This window comes from Suncus etruscus, chromosome 8 (assembly GCF_024139225.1).
Source record: "Suncus etruscus isolate mSunEtr1 chromosome 8, mSunEtr1.pri.cur, whole genome shotgun sequence".
NCBI classification, from domain to species: domain Eukaryota; kingdom Metazoa; phylum Chordata; class Mammalia; order Eulipotyphla; family Soricidae; genus Suncus; species Suncus etruscus.
Window position 1 is genome coordinate 36239077 of NC_064855.1, and position 19856 is coordinate 36258932.

The window sequence follows — 19856 nt, forward strand, 5'->3', positions numbered from 1 at the left end:
AATGTGGATTGGCTTTAAAAAATAAAAGGAGAGGAGCTCTGCTTTCATTTCACTGTATTCAGTTTCTCTAGAAGATGGATCCATTATTAGCTCTGTAAAATAAAATATCAATTAAATATTAATATTGATATCATTCAAGTTGGAAATAGTTCTAATGATATCTAATTTGCTAGTGAGGCAGAGTTTAAAAATTCTCCATCAAATGAAGGTTGTTAAACTAAGATGACAAATGTTAGATTTATATGAATATCAAAAATTTTACAACTTAAGCATTGGTTTTTAAATTTCATTTATTTTTTATTTTTATTTTTTGGTTTTTGGGCCACACCCGGCAGCGCTCAGGGGACCAGATGGGATGCCGGGATTCGAACCACTGACCTGTTGTTGCATGAAAGGCAAACACCCTACCTCCATGCTATTTCTCCGGCCCCTATTATTTATTTTTTTAATTATCATTTTTAAAGAACACATGTCTTTTCTTTATCATACTCACATTCACCAGTTCTCTTTGTTACTGATGTCTTGGGTGTTCTGCTTTTCATATTTAATAAGGCGTGTTTTGACAGGAGGCACAGCTTTAACTGCTGCAGGAGTAGCTAGGTTTGAGCTGTATTTCGATAAAATCTAAAACAAAGTAAATTTCTTATAATCATATGGGCAATGTAAGTTATGACAAGTTACATGATCAACAAAGATCTGGAAGGTACAATAAAACTTTCAAGAGAAGTCAAGGATAATTGGAAGATTTGGGTTCGAATCTTTCAGGTGGTGCTGAGACCTGGGGTCACTCCTGGTGATTCCTAGCCAACCAGGTGGTAAAATGCAAGGGCTGGAGGATGCAAACCTGGGGACTGCCTCGCCATCCTGGCAGTGCATGGCAGTTCAGTGCTGTACCCAGGGAAGTCTAGGGAATGATAAGGTATCAGTGTTTGGACCACACCTAGTCCCCTGAAAACCATCCTCAACATCACCAGTTGTGGTCCTCACAAAATCAAATTGAATTTTAAAAAAGAATTCAATTTGTTTAGGCCTAATTGGCAAATACTCAACTTGTACTAAGGGTTGGACACTCACAGAATCAAAGTAATAGTTACTTAGTAGAGACAACAATGTTATAAATCTAATATATATATATTTTTTTTTTGTGTGTGTGTGTGTGTGTGTGTGTGTGTGGTTTTTGGGTCACACCTGGCAGTGCTCAGGGGTTTTTTCTGGCTCCGTGCTCAGAAATTGCTCCTGGCATGCACGGGGGACCATATGGGACACCGGGATTCGAACCGATGACCTTCTGCATGAAAGGCAAATGCCTTACCTCCATGCTATCTCTCCGGCCCCTAAATTTAATATATTTAAATCTTCTCAAACTGAGGTCCAAGATTTATGTCTTTAAGTTCAAGAAAATTATTCATTGTACCTTAACTTGGAGAACTTGAGGATAAATGACATTTTGAAATTTCCCAGCAATATCTCCAACAGACTCAATTGGCAACATAGCAATTGAAATTCAGAACATGAAAACAGAGCTAAGGGATAAAATGCTCATCAGGACATAAAAGATTGGAGTAACCAGCTCATGTTCAGCTCAGAAAGGCCTTAACCAAGTCATCTGAGAAAAGTCCAATAACTCAGGATTTATATTTTCTCAAAAACCACCCAGCATATTACCCAGACAACAAATAACACTTTGGGGGGGGGGGGCGCGTTAGGCCACACCCAGCCATGCTCAGAGGCTACTCTTGGCTCTATGCTCAGAAATTACTCCAGACAGGCTTTGGGGACCATATGGGAAGCTGGGGATAGAATCTAGGTTGGCCACATGCAAAGCAAATGCCCAACCCATTGTGCAATATATTGGTCTGTCCCCAAAACAACCCCAGTTTTACACAGCCTCAGGTTCCTACTATAAACAACTAATTTAAAAACTGCATCAGGAAAACAAATAGCCTGGGAAATAACCTGGAGAACATCTTCTGGAATTGTAGTTACATCTGGAGGTGTTGGTGTTTGGAGCAGATTCTCATAAGAAGAAATGTTAGGAGATGGAGATGTGAGTTTCTTGAAACACTCATCAGAATCGAAAGTTAAAGATGTACAATCCTTTATTTCCAAATCATCTGCTGAACTTTTTTTTTCAGATAATGGACAGCTTGTAGACATCTATTAAATAAAAACAGATCATTACCCTCTGCATTCCTATATTCATCGCTGCACAATTACAATAGCCAGAATCTAGAAACAACCCATCTACCCAAGAACAGATGAGTGACTAAAGAAACTATAGTTTATCTAGACAATGGAATACTACATAGCTGTTAGGAAAAACAGTGAAATTTGCTTATACATGGATGGATATGGAGAGTAGTATTATGCTGAGTAAAATGAGTCAGAAGGAGAGGGAAGAACAAGTAAAAATGACATAGAATAGGGGCTGGAGAGACAGCACAATGGTAGGGCATTTGCCTTGCAAGCAGCCGACCCAGGACCAAAGGTGGTTCGAATCCCAGCATCCCATATGGTCCCCTGTGCCTGCCTGTGTTTGCCAGGAGCGATTTCTGAGCAGAGAGCCAGGAGTAATCCCTGAGTGCCACCAGGTATGGCCCAAATACCAAAAACAAAAACAAAACAAAACAAAACAAAAAAAGACATAGAATAATCTCACTCATATGTGGAATATAAGAGAAATAAAAGACAATATGATAATAATATCCAGAGACAATAGAGTTGAGGGCCAGGAAGACCAGTCCATGGTAGGAAGCTTGCCACAAAGTGCTGTGAGTGCAGTTAGGGTAGAGAAGGGTCTACTTGACAATGATAGTTGGAACTGCTCACTCTGGACAAGAACTGGGTGCTGAAAGGGGATAAAGTGACATGCATAGTACCCCTTCATTAACAACAATGCAAACTACAGGGTTAAAAAGGAAGAGAGGGGTCGGAGAGATAGCACAGCAGTAAGGCGTTTGCCTTGCTTGCAGAAGGATGGTAGTTCGAATCCCAGTGTCCCATATGGTCCCCCGAGCCTGCTGGGGGGCGATTTCTGAGCATTAGAGCCAGGAGTAGCCCCGGAGCGCTACCAGGTGTGACCCAAAAACCAAAAATATAAATAAAATAAAAGGAAGAGAGAGAGAGAGACAGACAGAGACAGAGAGAAGTAAAATCACCTCAGAGGTAAGCAGGGTGGAAAGTGGGAGGGAAATGGGGACACTAGTTGGTGGCAGGAAATGTGCACTAGTGAAGGGTGGTTTACATTCGTTTTTTTGTTTTTTTGGGCCACACCCAGTGACGCTCAGGGGTTACTTCTGGCTATATGCTCCTGGTTTGGGGAACCATATGGGACGCCAGGGGATCAAACTGTGGTCCATCCTAGGTTAGTCATGTGCTAGGCAAATGCCCTACCACTTGTGCCACAACTCCGGCCCCAACATTCTTAACTGAAAATCACGAACAATTTTGTATCAACAGTTCTTAAATAATTATAAAAGACAATAAAACAAGACAAATATTTAAATTACAATGATAAACAAAACAAAAATTATTACTACTGGGGCCAGAGTAATAGCACAGTGATAGAGCATTTGCCTTGCATGCGCCTGACCTTGGTTCAATCCCCCAGCGTCCAGATGGTCCCCCAAGCTAGGAGCGATTTCTGAGCGAATAGCCAGGAGTAACCCGAGTTTTACTGGGTGCGGACCAAAAACAATAACAACAAAAATTATTAGTACTGGGGCTGGAGCGATAGCACAGCGGAAGGCGTTTGCCTTGCACGTGGCCAACACAGGACGGGCCCCAGTTTGAATCCTGGCATCCCATATGGTCCCAAGCCTGCCAGGAGCAACTTCTGACCAACAGCCAGGAGTAACTTCTGAGCACTGCCACATGTGACCCAAAAACCAAAAATAAAAAATAAAATAAAATAACTAGTACTTAGTTCTACTGTTGTCTCCAAGTAGGTCTCAAAATGACCATCTCTTCTATGAGTACTGAATAAAATAAGAAAATAAAGTAACGGAGAACAAAATACCATTCGTTGTGAATACTTATAAAGAGCTAGAGTTGATTGTTGATAGTAAGTATGAACAAAACTGAGGAGAAAAGAGCATTAAAATAAAATAACTCATGGGTGGGGCCTGAATGATGGCACAGGAGGTAGGGCTTTTGCCTTACATGCAGAGACCTGGGTGATCCCCAGCATCCTACATGGTCTTTGGAGCCCTCCAGGAGTGATTCCCGAGTACACAAATAGGAGAATCCCCTGAGAATCACTGGGTATGGCCACATAAAAAAATCAAACAACGAAAACCACTCATGGAACCAGAGAGATAGAACAGTGGGTAAGGAGTTCGCCTGCTTGCATCTGACTAGATACAATACCCAGCATCCCAGATGGTCTCCTAAGAACTGCAGGAGTGATTCCTGAGTGCATAGCCAGGAGGGACCCCCTAAGCATTGCCCAGTATGACCCCACCCAACCAAACCCAAAAAAACAAATCTCACTGGGGCTGAAAAGATAGTACAGCTGCCTTGCATGCAGCTGACCTGAGATCAATCTCTACCATCCCATATGGTCCTTAATCATATGGAATGATTCTTGAGGGCAGAGCCAAAAATAACCTCTGAGTACTTTGAGGTGTGGCCCCCAAACAAAACAAACAAAAAGCACTCATAAATAAAGACATAGGAAATGAAGTAATAGTACAGTGGGTAGGATGTTTGCCTTGCACGAGTTTGATCCCCAGCATCCCATATAGTCCCCTAAGCCTGCCAGGGGTAATTTCTGAGTCCAGAGCCCAGAGTAACCCAAGTTCTACCAGGTGTAGGTCACAAAAAAAACAACTAACCCCCATAACGATAACCACACACCATACTAAGCTGTGTCTACACCCACAATTTTTCCTTCAAATATGTGCATTCACATGTGATTATTTTTTTTTTAATTTTGGGTCACACCCGGCAGAACTCAGGGGATACTTCTGGCACTACGCTCAGAAATCGCTCCTGGCAGGCTCAGAGGACCATATAGGATGCCAGGATTCGAATCAACATCCTGCATGCAAGGCAAACGCCTTACCTCCATGCTATCTCTCCGGCCCCACATGTGATTTTCTAGATTCATAAATATTTCTTTTTCTTTTTCTTTTCTTTTCTTTTTTTTTTTTTGGAAGGGGGGGGGGGTCATACTTAGCAGTACACAGAGCTTACTCTAGGTCTGTGATAAGGGATTGCTCCAGGTCTTATATCTGTAAATAGTCCTGGTAAAACCTTTCAAGGTGTTATTAGTTCTTCAAAATATAGTTCTTGGGGCCAGAGCAATGGTGCAGCAGTAAGGCGTTTGTCTTGCACAAGGCTGACCCAGGAAGGACCGCAGTTTGATCCCCTGGTGTCCTATATGGTCTCCCAAGCCAGGAGCGATTTCTGAGTGCATAGCCAGGAGTAACCCCTGAGAGTCACCAGTTGTGGCCCAAAAAATCTCCCTCAAAGAAACCATAGTTCTGGGACCAGTGAGGTGGCACTAGAGGTAAGTGTCTGCTTTGCAAGCGCTAGCCAAGGAAGAACCGTGGTTCAATCCCCTGGTGTCCCAAGCCAGGGGCAATTTCTGAGCACTTAGCCAGGAGTAACCCCTGAGCATCAAATGGGTGTGGCCCGAAAAACCAAACCAAACCCCAAAAACCATAGTTCTTAACACATAGTTCACATATTACGAAAATATCTTAATTTCACATATTCTCTATAATTTGACATTCATATTTTTTCACCATAACTTACTCTTTTAAATACTGCTGTACCTTTCTCTTTAACTTCTTTTTAGTGGGGGGGATCCACACTCGGCGGCACTCAGGGGTTACTTCTGATTCTGTGCTCCTGGCAGGCTTGGGGGACCATATGGGACATTGGGAATCGAACCACTGTCTTTCCTGGGTTGGCAGTGTGCAAGGCAAATGCCCTACCACTGAGTTATCTCTCTGGCTCCTCTCTTTAACTTCTTTATATTTTGTTACAATGTGCCCGAAAATAAATTTTGATAGAGATAACGGGTATGAAAGGGTTTTTTATTTGGGGGGTGGGGTGGGGAGTATGAAAGGTCTTAAACTATTTAATATACGTCACCAAATTATTCTCCAGAAATGTGCTTTTATCTTTATCTTTTCTTTGTTGTTTTTTTTTTTTTTTTTTTTTTTTTTGCGCCAGACCTGGTAATGCTCAGGGGTTACTTGTGGCTATGTGCTCAGAAATCGCTCCTGGCTTGGGGGACCATATTGTATGCCAGGAGATCGAACCGTAGACTGTCCTAGGCCAGTGTGTACAAGGCAGACACCCTACCACTTGTGCCACCACTCTGGCCCTTTATCTTCTTTATATTTTGTTACAACGAGCCTCAAAATAAATTCTGAGATAGGGCTAAAGGGTATGAAAGGTTTTAAACTATTTAATATATATCATCAAATTATCCCAAATAGCTTTTTTCTTAAGGGAATTTACCAAAGCCATGATGTTCTTTGTGGAAGGAATTTTCAAACCAGGAGTGCAGAATGTAGGTGCCAAGGGGGAATTCATATGTTCAGCAGCTAGAAGACACAAAATGGCATGAAAATAAATAAAAATAAAGCTACATTCTGCATAATTTGGTGATATGATCCCAAAACCAACCAACCAACCAACCAACCAAAACAAAACAAAACAAAAAAAACTGATGAAATAACAAGGTCTCTCCATATAGTATCTCTAGAGGTATCTTCAATAACTTAATGATACTCGCTAAGAGGACTGAAGACGCATGAGAAGATGGTATGTTCTTCTTGTATAAAAATCATGTTCAACCTGATTTGAATGAAACTTAGTGAAGTTTTATAAATTAAGATGCAGAAGGCTATTAAAAAACCCCAAAGTCTCCAAAACAACTTAGCACAAGGAGTCTACAAAGAATATAGCTGAAAAGTAATTTGATTTTCATACTTACTTTTTGTTCCCAATTGCTGAATTATGGGGCCAGGAGAAATCATAGATTTATCATTACTGATCTCTTCTGTTTCTAGGTCCTCCTGAGTGGCACTATTATTAGGAAAATAAAAGAAAAAATAGTATTAAACTTTTGGCAAATTTAATCCCAATATGTATCAAACCTAGAGCAATGTTCAATTTTTGTTCTTTTAACCAGCAGAGGTAAGTCCAGGACACTAGTGGTGCTTGAGGGTTAACCAGGTCACTTGCCAACAGTACTCAGGGGCCACCAGAACTAGATCTAGTGGTGTACCAGAAAGCCATGTAGTGCTGGAGGTGGAACTCTGGGCCTTGAACACACTATGTGCTCTACCTCTTGAGTTATCTGACTCCAGGGTTTAGTTTGTTTTGTGTAACATAAATCCCATGGAAAATGGAAAGCAATGCAGAATTGAGTGAGAAGAGAGTGAATGAGAGAGAGAGAGAGAGAGAGAGAGAGAGAGAGAGAGAGAGAGAGAGAGAGAGAGAGAGAGAGAGAGAGAGAGAGAGAGAGAGAGAGAACAAAGGTGACAGTATTTGCCTACACTGGAGATGTGGTTGCAATCCCACTTCAAATCCTACAGTCACATGGTCCTCAGAGCACTGCCAGGCATGTCACCTGGCACACAAGGTAAAGATCCCCAAAGTTAAAAAGTATATTGCTACACTTTGTTGTTATATTTTGGGGCCACACTGAGCTGTGCTGAAGGCTTATTCCTGGCTCTGCATTCAGATCACTACTGGTGTAGCTCATGGCACCACATGGGGTATTGGAAATCAAACTTGAGTCAGTTACATGCAAAGCAAGTACCCTGCCCACTGTACTATTTCTCTGGTTCCTCAATGGTTTATTTTAAGAAGGCCCACATCCCAACTCTAGGGGTGGAATCTCTCCATTACATAAGTCCAATATAGGGTTGCCCATATTGTCCTCAAAGTATAAACTGTGTTTACTTTGGCTTTTCTCTCACTGGAGAATTCTTCCTCATTAATACTCTTACTTAAAAACAAACAAAAAACAAGAGCCTAGGGGCTGGAGAGATAGCACAGCGGTGTTTGCCTTGCAAGCAGCCGATCCAGGACCTAAGGTGGTTGGTTTGAATCCTGGCGTCCCATATGGTCCCCTGTGCCTGCCAGGAGCTATTTCTTGAGTAGATAGCCAGGAGTAACTCCTGAGCACTGCTGGGTGTGACCCAAAACCCAAAACCAAAACAAACAAACAAAAACCAAGAGCCTATACAACTAACCTGTGTCATCTTAACAGCACCCATACAGACCTTGAATTTTTGCTTTGTACTCTCCAAAGAACACATGAGACTAGTCTTCAGCTGACATCAGTCTACTCCAGAACAGGAGGCAGAGCTCCTCCCTTGTGGCAAGGTTTCCAGCAGCTCCAACATCTGATTTGCACCTTATTAACACCACAGCTTCTAAAGCATGCAGCTGTATATGCTACAGTGTGACAGATCCACTCATGACAAATTACACAATGCTCAGTTATACTTCTTGTCATTCAATAAAAATGGTAGAAAAGAAATAGAGCAACCTTCAGCCTTATCCCTCAGCATCTACCACTGGTGGTCTTACTACAAAAATTTAACCCCAGCACAGCAGGAATACTAGAAAACATGTAAAAGCCCATCAAGTACAACTAGTAAAAACAATCAGCACCAAAGGCATACCACCACCAACCAGCTCAGTAAATCCTCAATGACTTTAATGACACCATGATGAAAATGTTTAATGCGCAGAAAGAAACAATTACGAGGTAGTTAACAAAGCATGAGAAAGCATGAGCCGAAATGAGAAAACTACGACCACCAGAAATGACAAATCAAAAGCATGGTAGGTATTATTAAAAAAAAAAACAAACAAACTCAATAGAAGGAAGAAGGGGCCTGGAGACAGTATAGTGGAGTGGGCGCATGCCTTGCATGTGGCTGACCTGGATTCAACCCCCAGCATCCCAGTGTTTCTTGAGCATCATGAGGAGTAATACCTGAGTGTAGAGCTAGGAGTAATCCCTGAGCACTGCCCCCAAACAAAAAAAATCTGTACTTTAAAAACACATTCAAGAAGTTAAGGGACATGTAAGGTCAGATCCCAGTTTGATCCCTGGTATCACATGGTCCTTAAGCATCAGCAGATACAGCCTTGGAGCTCCCTGAGAGCCTCCAGGATGATCAAGAGGGTCCACTACACCTTCAGCATATCTATTACATTCTTATATAGTGTTTCTAGACTATAAGAGTTTTTAGACGTCAATATAGCTTACTATACTTTTTTTGGGGGGGGGGGGCGCGGGACACACTTAGCGGTTCTCAGGGCTTACTCCTGGCTTTGTGCTCAATGATCACTCTTAGTGGGGCTAGGAGACCATATGCAGCTAGGACAGTGGTGGGCAATCTTTTTTTTTCAACTGAGCCAAATCTCACCAAAACCACTATTGAAATTTATTTTGAGAGCCACACAGGGTGCGCACTGACAGAGGCTAGGAGCGGAGTCCTGACTCCTGGAGTGGCTGCCCAGCACACAGAAGAGCCAAATTAAAAGTGTAAAGAGCCACATGTGTCACGAGCCGCAGGTTGCCGACCACTGAGCTAGGGAGATCAAACTGGGGCTGACAGCATGCAAGGCAATGCTCTCCTACTATCTTTGCAGTTCTTAGTTTCATGTGTTTTAATACGTAATAAGTTAAGTTGCCTTATTACTATTGCTATTATTTTCTTAGATTTCTTTGCATTAACAGTGACTAATGTTTTCTTTTTCTTTTCTTTTTTTTTTTTTTTGCCTTTTTTGTGGTTTTTGGGTCACACCTGGCAGTGCTCAGGGGATACTCCTGGCTCCATGCTCAGAAATAGCTCCTGGCAGGCACGGGGGACCATATGGGACACCGGGATTCGAACCAACCACCTTTGGTCCTGGATAGGCTGCTTGCAAGGCAAACGCCGCTGTGCTATCTCTCCGGGCCCGGTCTTTCATTTTTGTGATAACTCTAATTATAAACAATAACTTCTCCGAATCTCTTTGGTCTAGTACAAAACTGAATACTGAGCTTCAAATATATATTCAAAAGCTTAAAAGCACCTCTATGGCACCTCAAAAGATACCTATAAACATACTACCTGTAATTTGAGCGGTAGGGATTCTTAACTTCCTTCCAGACAAAAGAGAGATCTGAGATTTATCCTAGCTGTTTTTTCTTCCTAGTCTCCATACCAAACCAATTACAAATTCTCAATGACTTTTACAACTTTTCATTTTCTTCTTCTTCGCTATCTAACCAGGTACCATCTTTTTCGTCATACCTTTGACACTACTATGTGATACAATTATTTCATATTCTTTTTTTTTTTTTTTTTTTTTTGGGTTTTTGGGTCACACCCGGCATTGCTCAGGGGTTACTCCTGGCTGTCTGCTCAGAAATAGCTCCTGGCAGGCACGGGGGACCATATGGGACACCGGGATTCGAACCAACCACCTTTGGTCCTGATCGGCTGCTTGCAAGGCAAACGCCGCTGTGCTATCTCTCAGGGCCCCCAATTATTTCATATTCTATTGATTCATTTGAAGTGTGAAATATTCAGTATATGAAAATATTTCAAAAGGAAATAAATCTGACAAAGGACTAAATCGTAAGAAAATAAGCTAAGTGCGAAAGACTAATAAAATTAAATAAAATGTGCTTTTAAAGAAAGTTGCTTACCCTTTACATTTCTTCACATTTTTAAGTCCCATCGTATAATCTTCATTTAAACACATAGTATATTCAGATATACCAAAGTGCTCTAATTTTGGAGTAACACACTCAAAATCATCCATCTTTAGTGTACATTTTGGAGTTTTAGGTACACTAACTAGTGATTCTTTGGAAGATGGAGTTATAATTTCTGGCTCTTCCTTATTGTTATTTATGGCCTGTGGAAGATTTGGCAATATCATGTACCGCTCAAGTCCAAAATCCGAAAGTTGTGGACTACGTGGAGAATTTTCAGAAACGCAACTGCTTGGCATAGTGGCATCAGATAAATCATCTTTCAAATCAGACTTTTGAAAATTTTCATGCTCGGCAGACTCAAGCTTAGATTCACTTATATTGTGCTCATCAACTGGAATTAAAAAAAAAAATCAAGCTTACATTTGGTTAAATATCAAACTGGGAAATATTAAAAACAAAAAAACCACTTAAACTGCCCCCATGAAATTGTCATAAAACAGCAAAAATTATAATTCTCTCCTTAGCCACTCGTACTTTATTTCTACTATCCCTTCACTAAGATTCTGATGGTATATTAGAGAAGTAAAAAATAAATAAAATAAAACTAGAGTTTTACACAAAATTAAATAACTGAAGGGGGGAAGAGGTCATATTTTTAAAATTAAATTTAAAAGACTCAATATTCTCAGTTAATGTATTTCTGTTTTTAATATACTAAAAATCTATTTAATTGTTTAAAATTATTGTGAATTATAATTAATATTACTTTAGAACTTTAGAATTTTAACTCACAAATGAATTAAAAAAAGAAAAGACTGGGCCTGGAGAGATCACAGCGGCATTTGCCTTGCAAGCAGCCAATCCAGGACCAAAGGTGGTTGGTTCGAATCCTGGTCTCCCATATGGTCCCCCGTTGCCTGCCAGGAGCTATTTCTGAGCAGACAGCCAGGAGTAACCCCTGAGCACCACCGGGTGTGACCCAAAAACCAAAAAAAAAAAAAAAAAAAAAAAAGAAAAGAAAAAGACTGTTGGGGTTTGTGTGGTGGCGTAGTGGTAGTGATGCTCAAGTGTTACTTCTAGCTCTATATTCAGGAGTCACACCTGGCAGTGCTCACCTCTGAGCATATGGGATACCAGAGATCGAACCTGGGTCAGCCAGTGCAAGGCAAATATTCTACCTGCTGTGTTATTTCTCCTGTCCCTTACATAAATATTATACAAGGGGGGGGAGTATATAAGCAATATGTTATTTACAGGCTAATCTTTTCCTTTCTTAACTTCAGTAAAATCAGAGGCAGAGTACAGTACAACAGGTAGGGTGCTTGCCTTGCAAATGGCAGAGTAGGGCTGGATCCCTACTACTGGATGTGGTCCCCTGGAGCTCTACCAGGAGTAAGTTCTGAATGTGGCCCAAAAACAAACAAACAAAAAAATTTCAGTGAGATCTCTCAAAAACAGTAACAGCAATATGGAATATTTGCAAAACACCTTACAGATTGCAAAGAAAATTTCATGTTCTTGCTCTAAGCCTATTCTAAGATGTTTCTTAGTACTTATACTAGAAATATTCAATGGCTAAGGAAGGCTCAACTTAGAAACCTTTCTTACCCAGGGATTTTTTCAGTTTACATACTAAGCTCAAAAAGCGCTTTTTATAGCACTAGCCTAGACCTGACTCCCTGCTTTTAAAGGGGAGGTTAGGGATACTAATATAAAACATTATTAGTAGCCTGTATAGCCCAAGGGCTCACAAATAGCCCTACTATCCCCAGGGAAGTCTGAGAAAGATTTACTAGAATTTTAACTGCATAAAGGTAGTTAAATCCAACACATGAAAAAGGTATAATAGCCAGAGTTAATTCAGTATCCAACAAAAATACATTAGAAGACCAAAACCAGTGATTGGCACTTGAAATTTCCTGGTAGAAGGGGGATCTAAAAATCTCTATAAAGGTCAAATAAAACAATCTAATGCAATATACAGGGTTACTCCTGTCTTGAAGATTAAGGGCTGGGGATTGAACCTGGGTGGGACACATGCAAGTCAAGTACTATACTATTGCTCCAGCCCCACAAGATGGAATGAATTATCTTTGACTTAAACTATCAGAAACTGGAATGGGAGCAAAATTATAGCAGGTAAAGTAACTTGCATGTGGCAAAACTGAATTTAATCTGTAGCACTCCATAGGGTCCTCTGAGCACCACCAAGAATGATTCCTGAGCAAAAAGTCAGGAGTAAAACCTGAGAAATCGCATGTGACCCCAAAACAACCCCCCCCCAAACTATATCAGAAGCTGATAAGGTCATTTTATCAGAACAAAAGGGAGCCCCAGGCAGTGTCAGAGTAATTTCTACTAAAGGTTCTTAAAAGCCTCTGAGTTTTGTTAAACATGGATTCCAAATTTTATCCTTAAAGCCAAACCTCTCTAAAACTCTTATGGCTGCAAAAGATGAAGGACAATTAAGTGGATCCTTGAATCCCAGAAGTCATTTGAAACTGTATAACAGAAATTATTGATATCAGCAGCCCCAGAACCCCTAGATATAAACAAGTCCTTTGACTTATCTGTACAAAAGAGCAAAGGAGTGCTCGCTTTGGCAGCACATATACTAAGATTGGAATGATACAGAGATTAGCATAGCCCCTGCACAAGGATGACACGAAAATTCGTGAAGCGTTCCATATTTAAAAAAAAAAAAAAAAAGAACAAAGGATGTTTTCACACATATATGTGTATCTAGATCTTGGGATAATGCAAAAGCCTATAGCTTCTCCATGACACAAAATGGCCTATCTGTCCAGAGACAGTAGCTGCCAATTGGAATTTCCTGCAAGAGCTGAAAGGTTCTCTATTCAGTCAATCTACTACTGTACAACCAGCCATTGTATATGTCATTCTTAAAACACCCCCCCCCCCCCCCCCCGTGAGACCTTCTCACTTCTGGTAATCTCTAAAATCAGGCTAGAGCGTGATTCAAAATGCAAAACGTAAAATGGCAAACAATGTCTACTCTAAACGCCTCTACTCCCAGGCTAAATATAAAACAAAATTGTAGACAATAAGTGTAAAGTTTGTTCCAGCAGACCAGCTTAACCTACCAGCCTTTGTTAGATACTGGAATGTTTATATACTTCCTGTTTTTTGGGTCACACCTGGCAGCGTTCAGGAGTTATTCCTATCTTTGTGCTCAGAAGTCGCTCCTGGCAGGCTTGGGGGACCTTATGGGATGCCGGGATTTGGACCAGGGCCCGTCCTGTGTTGGCCGCATATAAGGCAAATGTCTTACTGTTGTGCTATCGCTTCAGCCCCAAGATTACTTCCTGTTAACTGTACAGGAATTTCTATAAACCTAAGCTCTCTTACAGGGCACCACCACACAAAGTTGAGTCTTACGCTCTCACAAGGAACTCCTGAAAATCCCAATCTGGGTGGATTTTGGGATTTTGTCACCCAACACTAACCACAAAGTATTAGTGATATGTTGGCAGATTTGACACTGCCTTCCAGAATACAGAACCACCCCCCGCCCCCGGGAAATGTCTTGAGTTACACAAACCCCTATGGTTCCCTGGACAGCCATAAAGGGGTTTTTCCCTTTAAGGGTAGAGAATAAAATCTAGAAGGGACCCCCAGATAACAGTCATATAGAGGCATTTGCCTGGGATGTTTCTATAAAACCCTTCAGCTCAAGTGCTGGTGTGGGGGTGGCTGTTTCTCTGGATGCTGGCTGCATTTCCCGATCGTTTTGTTGGAAAAACTATTGGCTGGACACACTGTTTCTGCAGTCCTGTAGTTCCTCTTGCCTGTCCCTCTCCTCTGGTCCTTTCTCTGACTGACTCTTTGCTCTGGTCCCAATCCCAGCTCTCTTCTTGCTTTCCCTCTTTCTCCCTAGGGATTGTCTGTAAGGCCTCGGGCTTCCCTACCCTGCTTGTTCCTCTAGTAAGACCAGTCTCCAGAAAACTTTTTCTTGTTAGAGTTGTGCCTGTTTGGCCTCTGGCAAGCCAGTGGCCTATGACAGAAAGAAATGTTTCTTACTTTTAGTTTAGAGTTTCTCACTTTTCCTGTCTCATAATTTCCTGTCTCCTACCTCAGTTAAAGCATGTTGTCTATCCCAAAATATCCAATCATGGCTGGAGAGAGAGCACAGCCATATCCAATGGGTGCTCAGGTGCTACTCCTGGTTCAGTGTGGAGGGCTATGTAACATCCAGGAAAAACATTGCTCTAATCTTTTGAGTTATTCCTCTCACTCAGCTCAGCCTTTCTAAATTATGTTGCCTTGCTTTTAAACATTTTCTTAAAGCTATAAAATGGAGTTTATTCACACCTGAATTTTCCTTGACTCGTAGATTATATCCATACTTCTGGAAATATTCGCTTATTTTCATGATATCCATTGAATTCTTCTTCATCAGTACTTTTGTTGCCTTTATGAATCTAATGCTTTCTTGACTTTCCAAACTTGCGTTATCAAAAAGATTATTAACATCATCCTTTCATAAGGAAAAAGCAGACTATAATTTCTGATTTTGGAGAAATTATATTAATAAAATTATAATAAATTATTAAATACATTCTCTAACTTTAGATTTTATAATATCAGATAAAAATATTAACATCATAGAAAGGATACCTTTAGGCTTTGAACTTCGGAACAAAGATCAGTTAAAATTCCCAGTGGATAATCTTCAGAATCTTCAAAATGAATAATAAAAAATATAGTAGGTAATAGGAAAAACAGAACAGATACTTAAATGTGGTAGTTACTTAAAATCACAAAACACATTTATCACTTATATCCTGCACAGTGTTAGGCCTTTTCTTGAAACTTACCAAACTAAAACATATTTACAGAAAAGTACAGAAAGCATATGTTCATAGACTGATGAACTTTCACAGTAAGCATACATATCTAATGGCTCTCAGACCAAGAAAAAAAGTAAGGGAGAAAAGATAGGAAGAGATTAGGATGCAAAGCAGAGAAAAGGAGAGGAACAAAATATAATTTTATATTGCTGGTATTCCTTTATGTTGAGCAACTTGGGCACACTATTTTAAAAATTCCTCAAATTAGAATACTTTAAAAGCTTCTTGAGCTGGAGAGATAGCATGGAGGTAGGGTGTTTGCCTTGCATGCAGGAGGAGGGTGGTTTCAATCCCATATGGTTCCCGGAGTCTGCCAGGAGCAATTTCTGAGTGTGGAGCCAGGAGTAGTAACTCCTGAGCGCTGCCAGGTGTGACCCAAAAATCAAGAAAAACAATAAAACAAAACAAAATAAAACCAAAACTACCACACTTAATGAATCAGGATGGTAGTTCTTTTTTTATTCTTTTGATTTTTGGGCCACACCCAGTAACGCTCAGAAAAGTGCTCAGAAAGCGCTCCTGGCTTGGGGGACCATATGGGATGTCTGGGATCAACTGCGTGCAGGGCAAACACCCTACTGCTGGGCCACCGCTTTGGCCCCAGAGGATGGAAGTTTTGAAGACCGAACTAGTATCATCACCTATATAGCTTATCTGATAAGGACTTTAGAGAAGAAATGTTCAGGATGCTCAAAAGAACTCAAAGAAACCGTGGAACAGATCGCAAATAAGACTCAAAGAGAATATGAGAGTTGAAATGACAAAACCTCAAACAGAAATAAAATAACAAAAAAACTTAGTGGGGAAAATGAAAAATTCAATTATGCCTGGAGTCAATTTAAGAAAGTAGATGATGGGCCCGGAGAGATAGCACAGCGGCATTTGCCTTGCAAGCAGCCGATCCATGGACCAAAGGTGGTTGGTTCGAATCCCGGTGTCCCATATGGTCCCCCGTGCCTGCCAGGAGCTATTTCTGAGCAGACAGCCAGGAGTCACCCCTGAGCACCGCCGGGTGTGGCCCAAAAACCAAAAAAAGAAGAATGCTTTAGGGATCAGAGGAGAGCACAGTGGGTGGGTCAGTTGCCTTGCTAGTGGCCAGGCTGGGTTCAGTCTCCAGCATCCCTTACGGACACCCATGCAGAACCGAGACGCGGACACGTCGGGGTCGGACCACCGGCCCTAAGCGCAGAACGGGCCCTTCCCACGACCCCTCGCTCCACGGTCTGTCTCCTCGGGTCGCAAACGCCTCGACGCCAGGCGAACCCGAGGCCGCCGCTCCCCTCACAGCGTCCGCTGTCCTCGCTTACCGGGCTCCTCTTCCTGCAGAGCCCGCTGCAGACGGGCAGTATCCTGGTCCAGGGTGAAGGCCAGCGCGCGCAGCTTCCCGCAGAAGCTTCGGATCTGCTCCATGAGTGGAAACTGCACGGTCAGGAGCGGTCAAGCCAGCTCCAGCTCAGAGATCCACCGATGGAAAGCAGCGGGCACGGCGAATTTGAACGCGCGCGCGGCCAAGCAAGATCGCGCGGGAGCTTTCGAAGTAGCGCGAGAACAGCCCCACCACCGAGCTCCACAGACGGAAACCAACGGGCACCGCGAGTTGGAACGTGCGCGCGCACCCAAGCGAGATCGCGCGGGAGCTTTCGAAATATCGCGAGAACGGGCGAGGCCGCGCATTGCGGAACTGGAGTTCCGCGGCCGAGGTGGGCGGTGGACGGTGGGTGGTGCTGGTCCTGTTCCTCGAACCCGGTCTCAGTTCCCCATCGGGCCGCTCCCCGCTCCCTGCGAGCGACCCCGTGTCCTCTGAGGGACGAGCTGCTGCCCAGCGGGGCGGGCCCGGCGGCCATTCTGACTCTGATTCTCCCTTCCCAGAGGGCGCCATGTTCCTCACGGCCCGCCTCCTCCGCAACCGCATCCCGGGCCGGCAGTGGATCGGGAAGCACCGGCGGCCGCGTCCCGTGTCGTTCCAGGCGAAGCAGAACATGATCCGGCGCCTGGAGACGGAGGCCGAGAACCACTACTGGCTGAGCATGCCCTACCTGACGGCGGAGCAGGAGTACGGCCACGCGGCCACCCGCAGGGCCGCGGCCTTCGAGGCCATCAAGGCGGCCAGCACGGCCAAGTTCCCCCCGCACCGGTTCGTCGGGGACCAACTCCAGCATCTCGACGTCGCCAAGAAGTGGTCCTAGGCCGCCGCGAACTCCGGAGTGTGATGCGCCGTTGAAGGCACCCCCTCCCGGCTTCCTGCACTGCACTGGGACACACTGTGCGGGGTGTGGCGTGTGGAGGCCCCGCGTGCTCCTCCCGGTGTGACGGGCGGTGGAAAAAACGCTTGGGGGCGAAAACAATAAAGCTACGGTGTGAGTTAACTTCATCCGACACGCGCTTCCTAACGTTGCTCAGGAATAGTTGTTTCAAGATACATGGGGCTGAGGGTGGGGAATGAATGAGACTTTCTGTTAAAACCGGCAGTTTCTTCTGAGTTAAAAGGGCTAAACGAAGTAAAAGTTAGCAGAACTTATACATGGAAGCATCTGTATAAAAAAAGGGGCGGTATGGCTCTGACAATTCACACTGGGAGTTTTGTTTTTATTTTCCCCCAAATAATCCTTTACATATTAACATAAAAACTGACTATTTTGGTTTGGGGGCCACACCCGGTGACGCTCCAGGGGTGCTCAAAAACTGCTCCTGGCTTGGGGGACCATATGGGACACTAGGGGATCGAACCGGCATCTAACCTGTCTGTCCTAGGTTAGCGCCTGCAAGGCAAACGCCCGACCCTTGCGCCATCGCTTTGGCCCCTTCACTTTACTTTTTAAAGCCTAATGCAGTTGTTTTTTAGGGCCACAGCCAGCAGCGCTCAGGGGTTACTCCTGACTACACTCAGAAATCGCTCCTGGCAAGTTGGGGGAACCAAGTGGGATGACATGTGGGATTCGAACCACCACCCTTCCACTTGCAAGGCAACCGCCCTACCTCTATATAGGCTTTCTCTCAGGCCCCACAGTTGCTTTTTTTTTTTTTTTTTTTTTTTTTTTTGGTTTTTGGGCCACACCCTGTGACGCTCAGGGGTTACTCTTGGCTATGCGCTCAGAAGTTGCTCCTGGCTTCTTGGGGGACCATATGGGACGCCGGGGAATCGAACCGTGGTCCGTCCTAGGCTAGCGCAGGCAAGGCAGGCACCTTACCTCCAGCGCCACCGCCCGGCCCCAAAACATTTTTTTTTTTTTTTTTTGGGTTTTTGGGCCACACCCGTTTGACGCTCAGGGGTTACTCCTGGCTATGCGCTCAGAAATTGCCCCTGGCTTGGGGGGACCATATGGGACGCCGGGGGGGATCGAACCACTGTCCGTCCTACGCTAGCGCTTGCAAGGTAGACACCTTACCTCTAGCGCCACCTTCCCGGCCCCCGCAGTTGCTTTTTAACCCCCACCTGAGTGTATTTTTATTTTACCAAAAGCAATCCCTGAGATGCTTTGACATCTTACAGTGGTCCTCAAACTATGGCCCGTGGGCCACATATTGTATTTGTATCTGTTTTGTTTCTTCATTGCAAAATAAGATATATGCAGTGTGCATAAGAATTCGTTCACAAGTTTTGTTTTTACTATAGTCAAACCCTCCAATGGTCTGAGGGACAGTGAACTGGCCCCCTGTTTAAAAAGTTTGAGGACCCCTGTAAGGTGAAGGAACTTGTCAAAAACCACTCTAGGATTTTGGATTAACCCTTGAGTGCTGCTGGGTGTGACCCAAAAAAAAAAACAAAAACCACTCTAATATTGAGGGCAGGGGATAGCACAGCAGTAGAGCGTTTGCCTTGTATGTGGCCAACCTAGGGCAAACCTGGTTCGATCCCCAGCATCCCATATGGTCCCCAGTGCCTGCCAGGAACGATTTCTGAGCATAGAGCCAGGTATGGCCTCAAAACCAATAAATAAACTTAAAATGAAACAAGGGGCCAGAGAGATGGCACAGCGGTAGGGCATTAGCCTTGCACCAGGACTGACGTTTGGTTCAAATCCTGGCATCACATATGGTTCCCCATGCCTGCCAGGAGCAATTTCTGAGCGTTGAGCCAGAGGTAACCCCTGAGTGCAGCTGGGTGTGACCCAAAAACCAAGGAAAAACAAAACAAAGCTCAACAAAAAAGAAAAATTGATTGGAATGATGAGAAATCTCAGTTGTTTTGATCATGAAAAAGCATATGTTTAAAAAAATTGTTTCAAGTTATGTAGAAATAAAATTGAATCCCTAGCCCTGAGATCATCTTTTGGGCTGCTTATCTTTGAGGTAGG

The 19856-nt window shown here is 43.2% G+C and overlaps 2 protein-coding genes and 1 non-coding gene across 3 annotated transcripts; 2 read left to right on the forward strand and 1 right to left on the reverse strand.

Annotated features, from left to right (window-relative positions):
- Positions 1-472: 472 nt before the first annotated feature.
- Positions 473-16971, reverse strand: SKA3 (spindle and kinetochore associated complex subunit 3). Its single transcript, XM_049778292.1, has 8 exons — positions 16869-16971; positions 15329-15390; positions 15023-15188; positions 10679-11081; positions 6953-7044; positions 6475-6560; positions 1957-2157; positions 473-624 (listed from the first exon to the last, which is right to left on the reverse strand). Exons 1-8 carry the CDS (start codon positions 16969-16971, stop codon positions 496-498), a joined length of 1242 nt encoding a protein of 413 aa, XP_049634249.1. The 3' UTR covers positions 473-495.
- LOC126017058 (U6 spliceosomal RNA) lies at positions 13281-13384 on the forward strand. The gene has a single exon (XR_007498734.1). It is a non-coding gene; the product is annotated as a U6 spliceosomal RNA (small nuclear RNA).
- Positions 16972-17176: 205 nt separating the features above from the next.
- MRPL57 (mitochondrial ribosomal protein L57) lies at positions 17177-17747 on the forward strand. Its single transcript, XM_049778337.1, has 2 exons — positions 17177-17268; positions 17431-17747. The coding sequence occupies exon 2, from the start codon at positions 17439-17441 to the stop codon at positions 17745-17747; it is 309 nt and encodes a 102-aa protein (XP_049634294.1). The 5' UTR covers positions 17177-17268; positions 17431-17438.
- The last annotated feature ends 2109 nt before the right edge of the window (positions 17748-19856 follow it).

Bases quoted from the DNA above. Each gene is read 5' to 3' on its own strand.
- MRPL57 (XM_049778337.1), top strand. From the start codon at position 17,439: ATGTTCCTCACGGCCCGCCTCCTCCGCAACCGCATCCCGGGCCGGCAG.
- SKA3 (XM_049778292.1), bottom strand. From the start codon at position 16,971: ATGGAGCAGATCCGAAGCTTCTGCGGGAAGCTGCGCGCGCTGGCCTTC. The intron at 15,391-16,868 runs GTAAGCGAGGAC...TTCATTTTGAAG, and splicing joins TCTGCAGGAAGAGGAGCCCG to ATTCTGAAGATTATCCACTG. The intron at 15,189-15,328 runs GTATCCTTTCTA...TCCTTATGAAAG, and splicing joins CCGAAGTTCAAAGCCTAAAG to GATGATGTTAATAATCTTTT.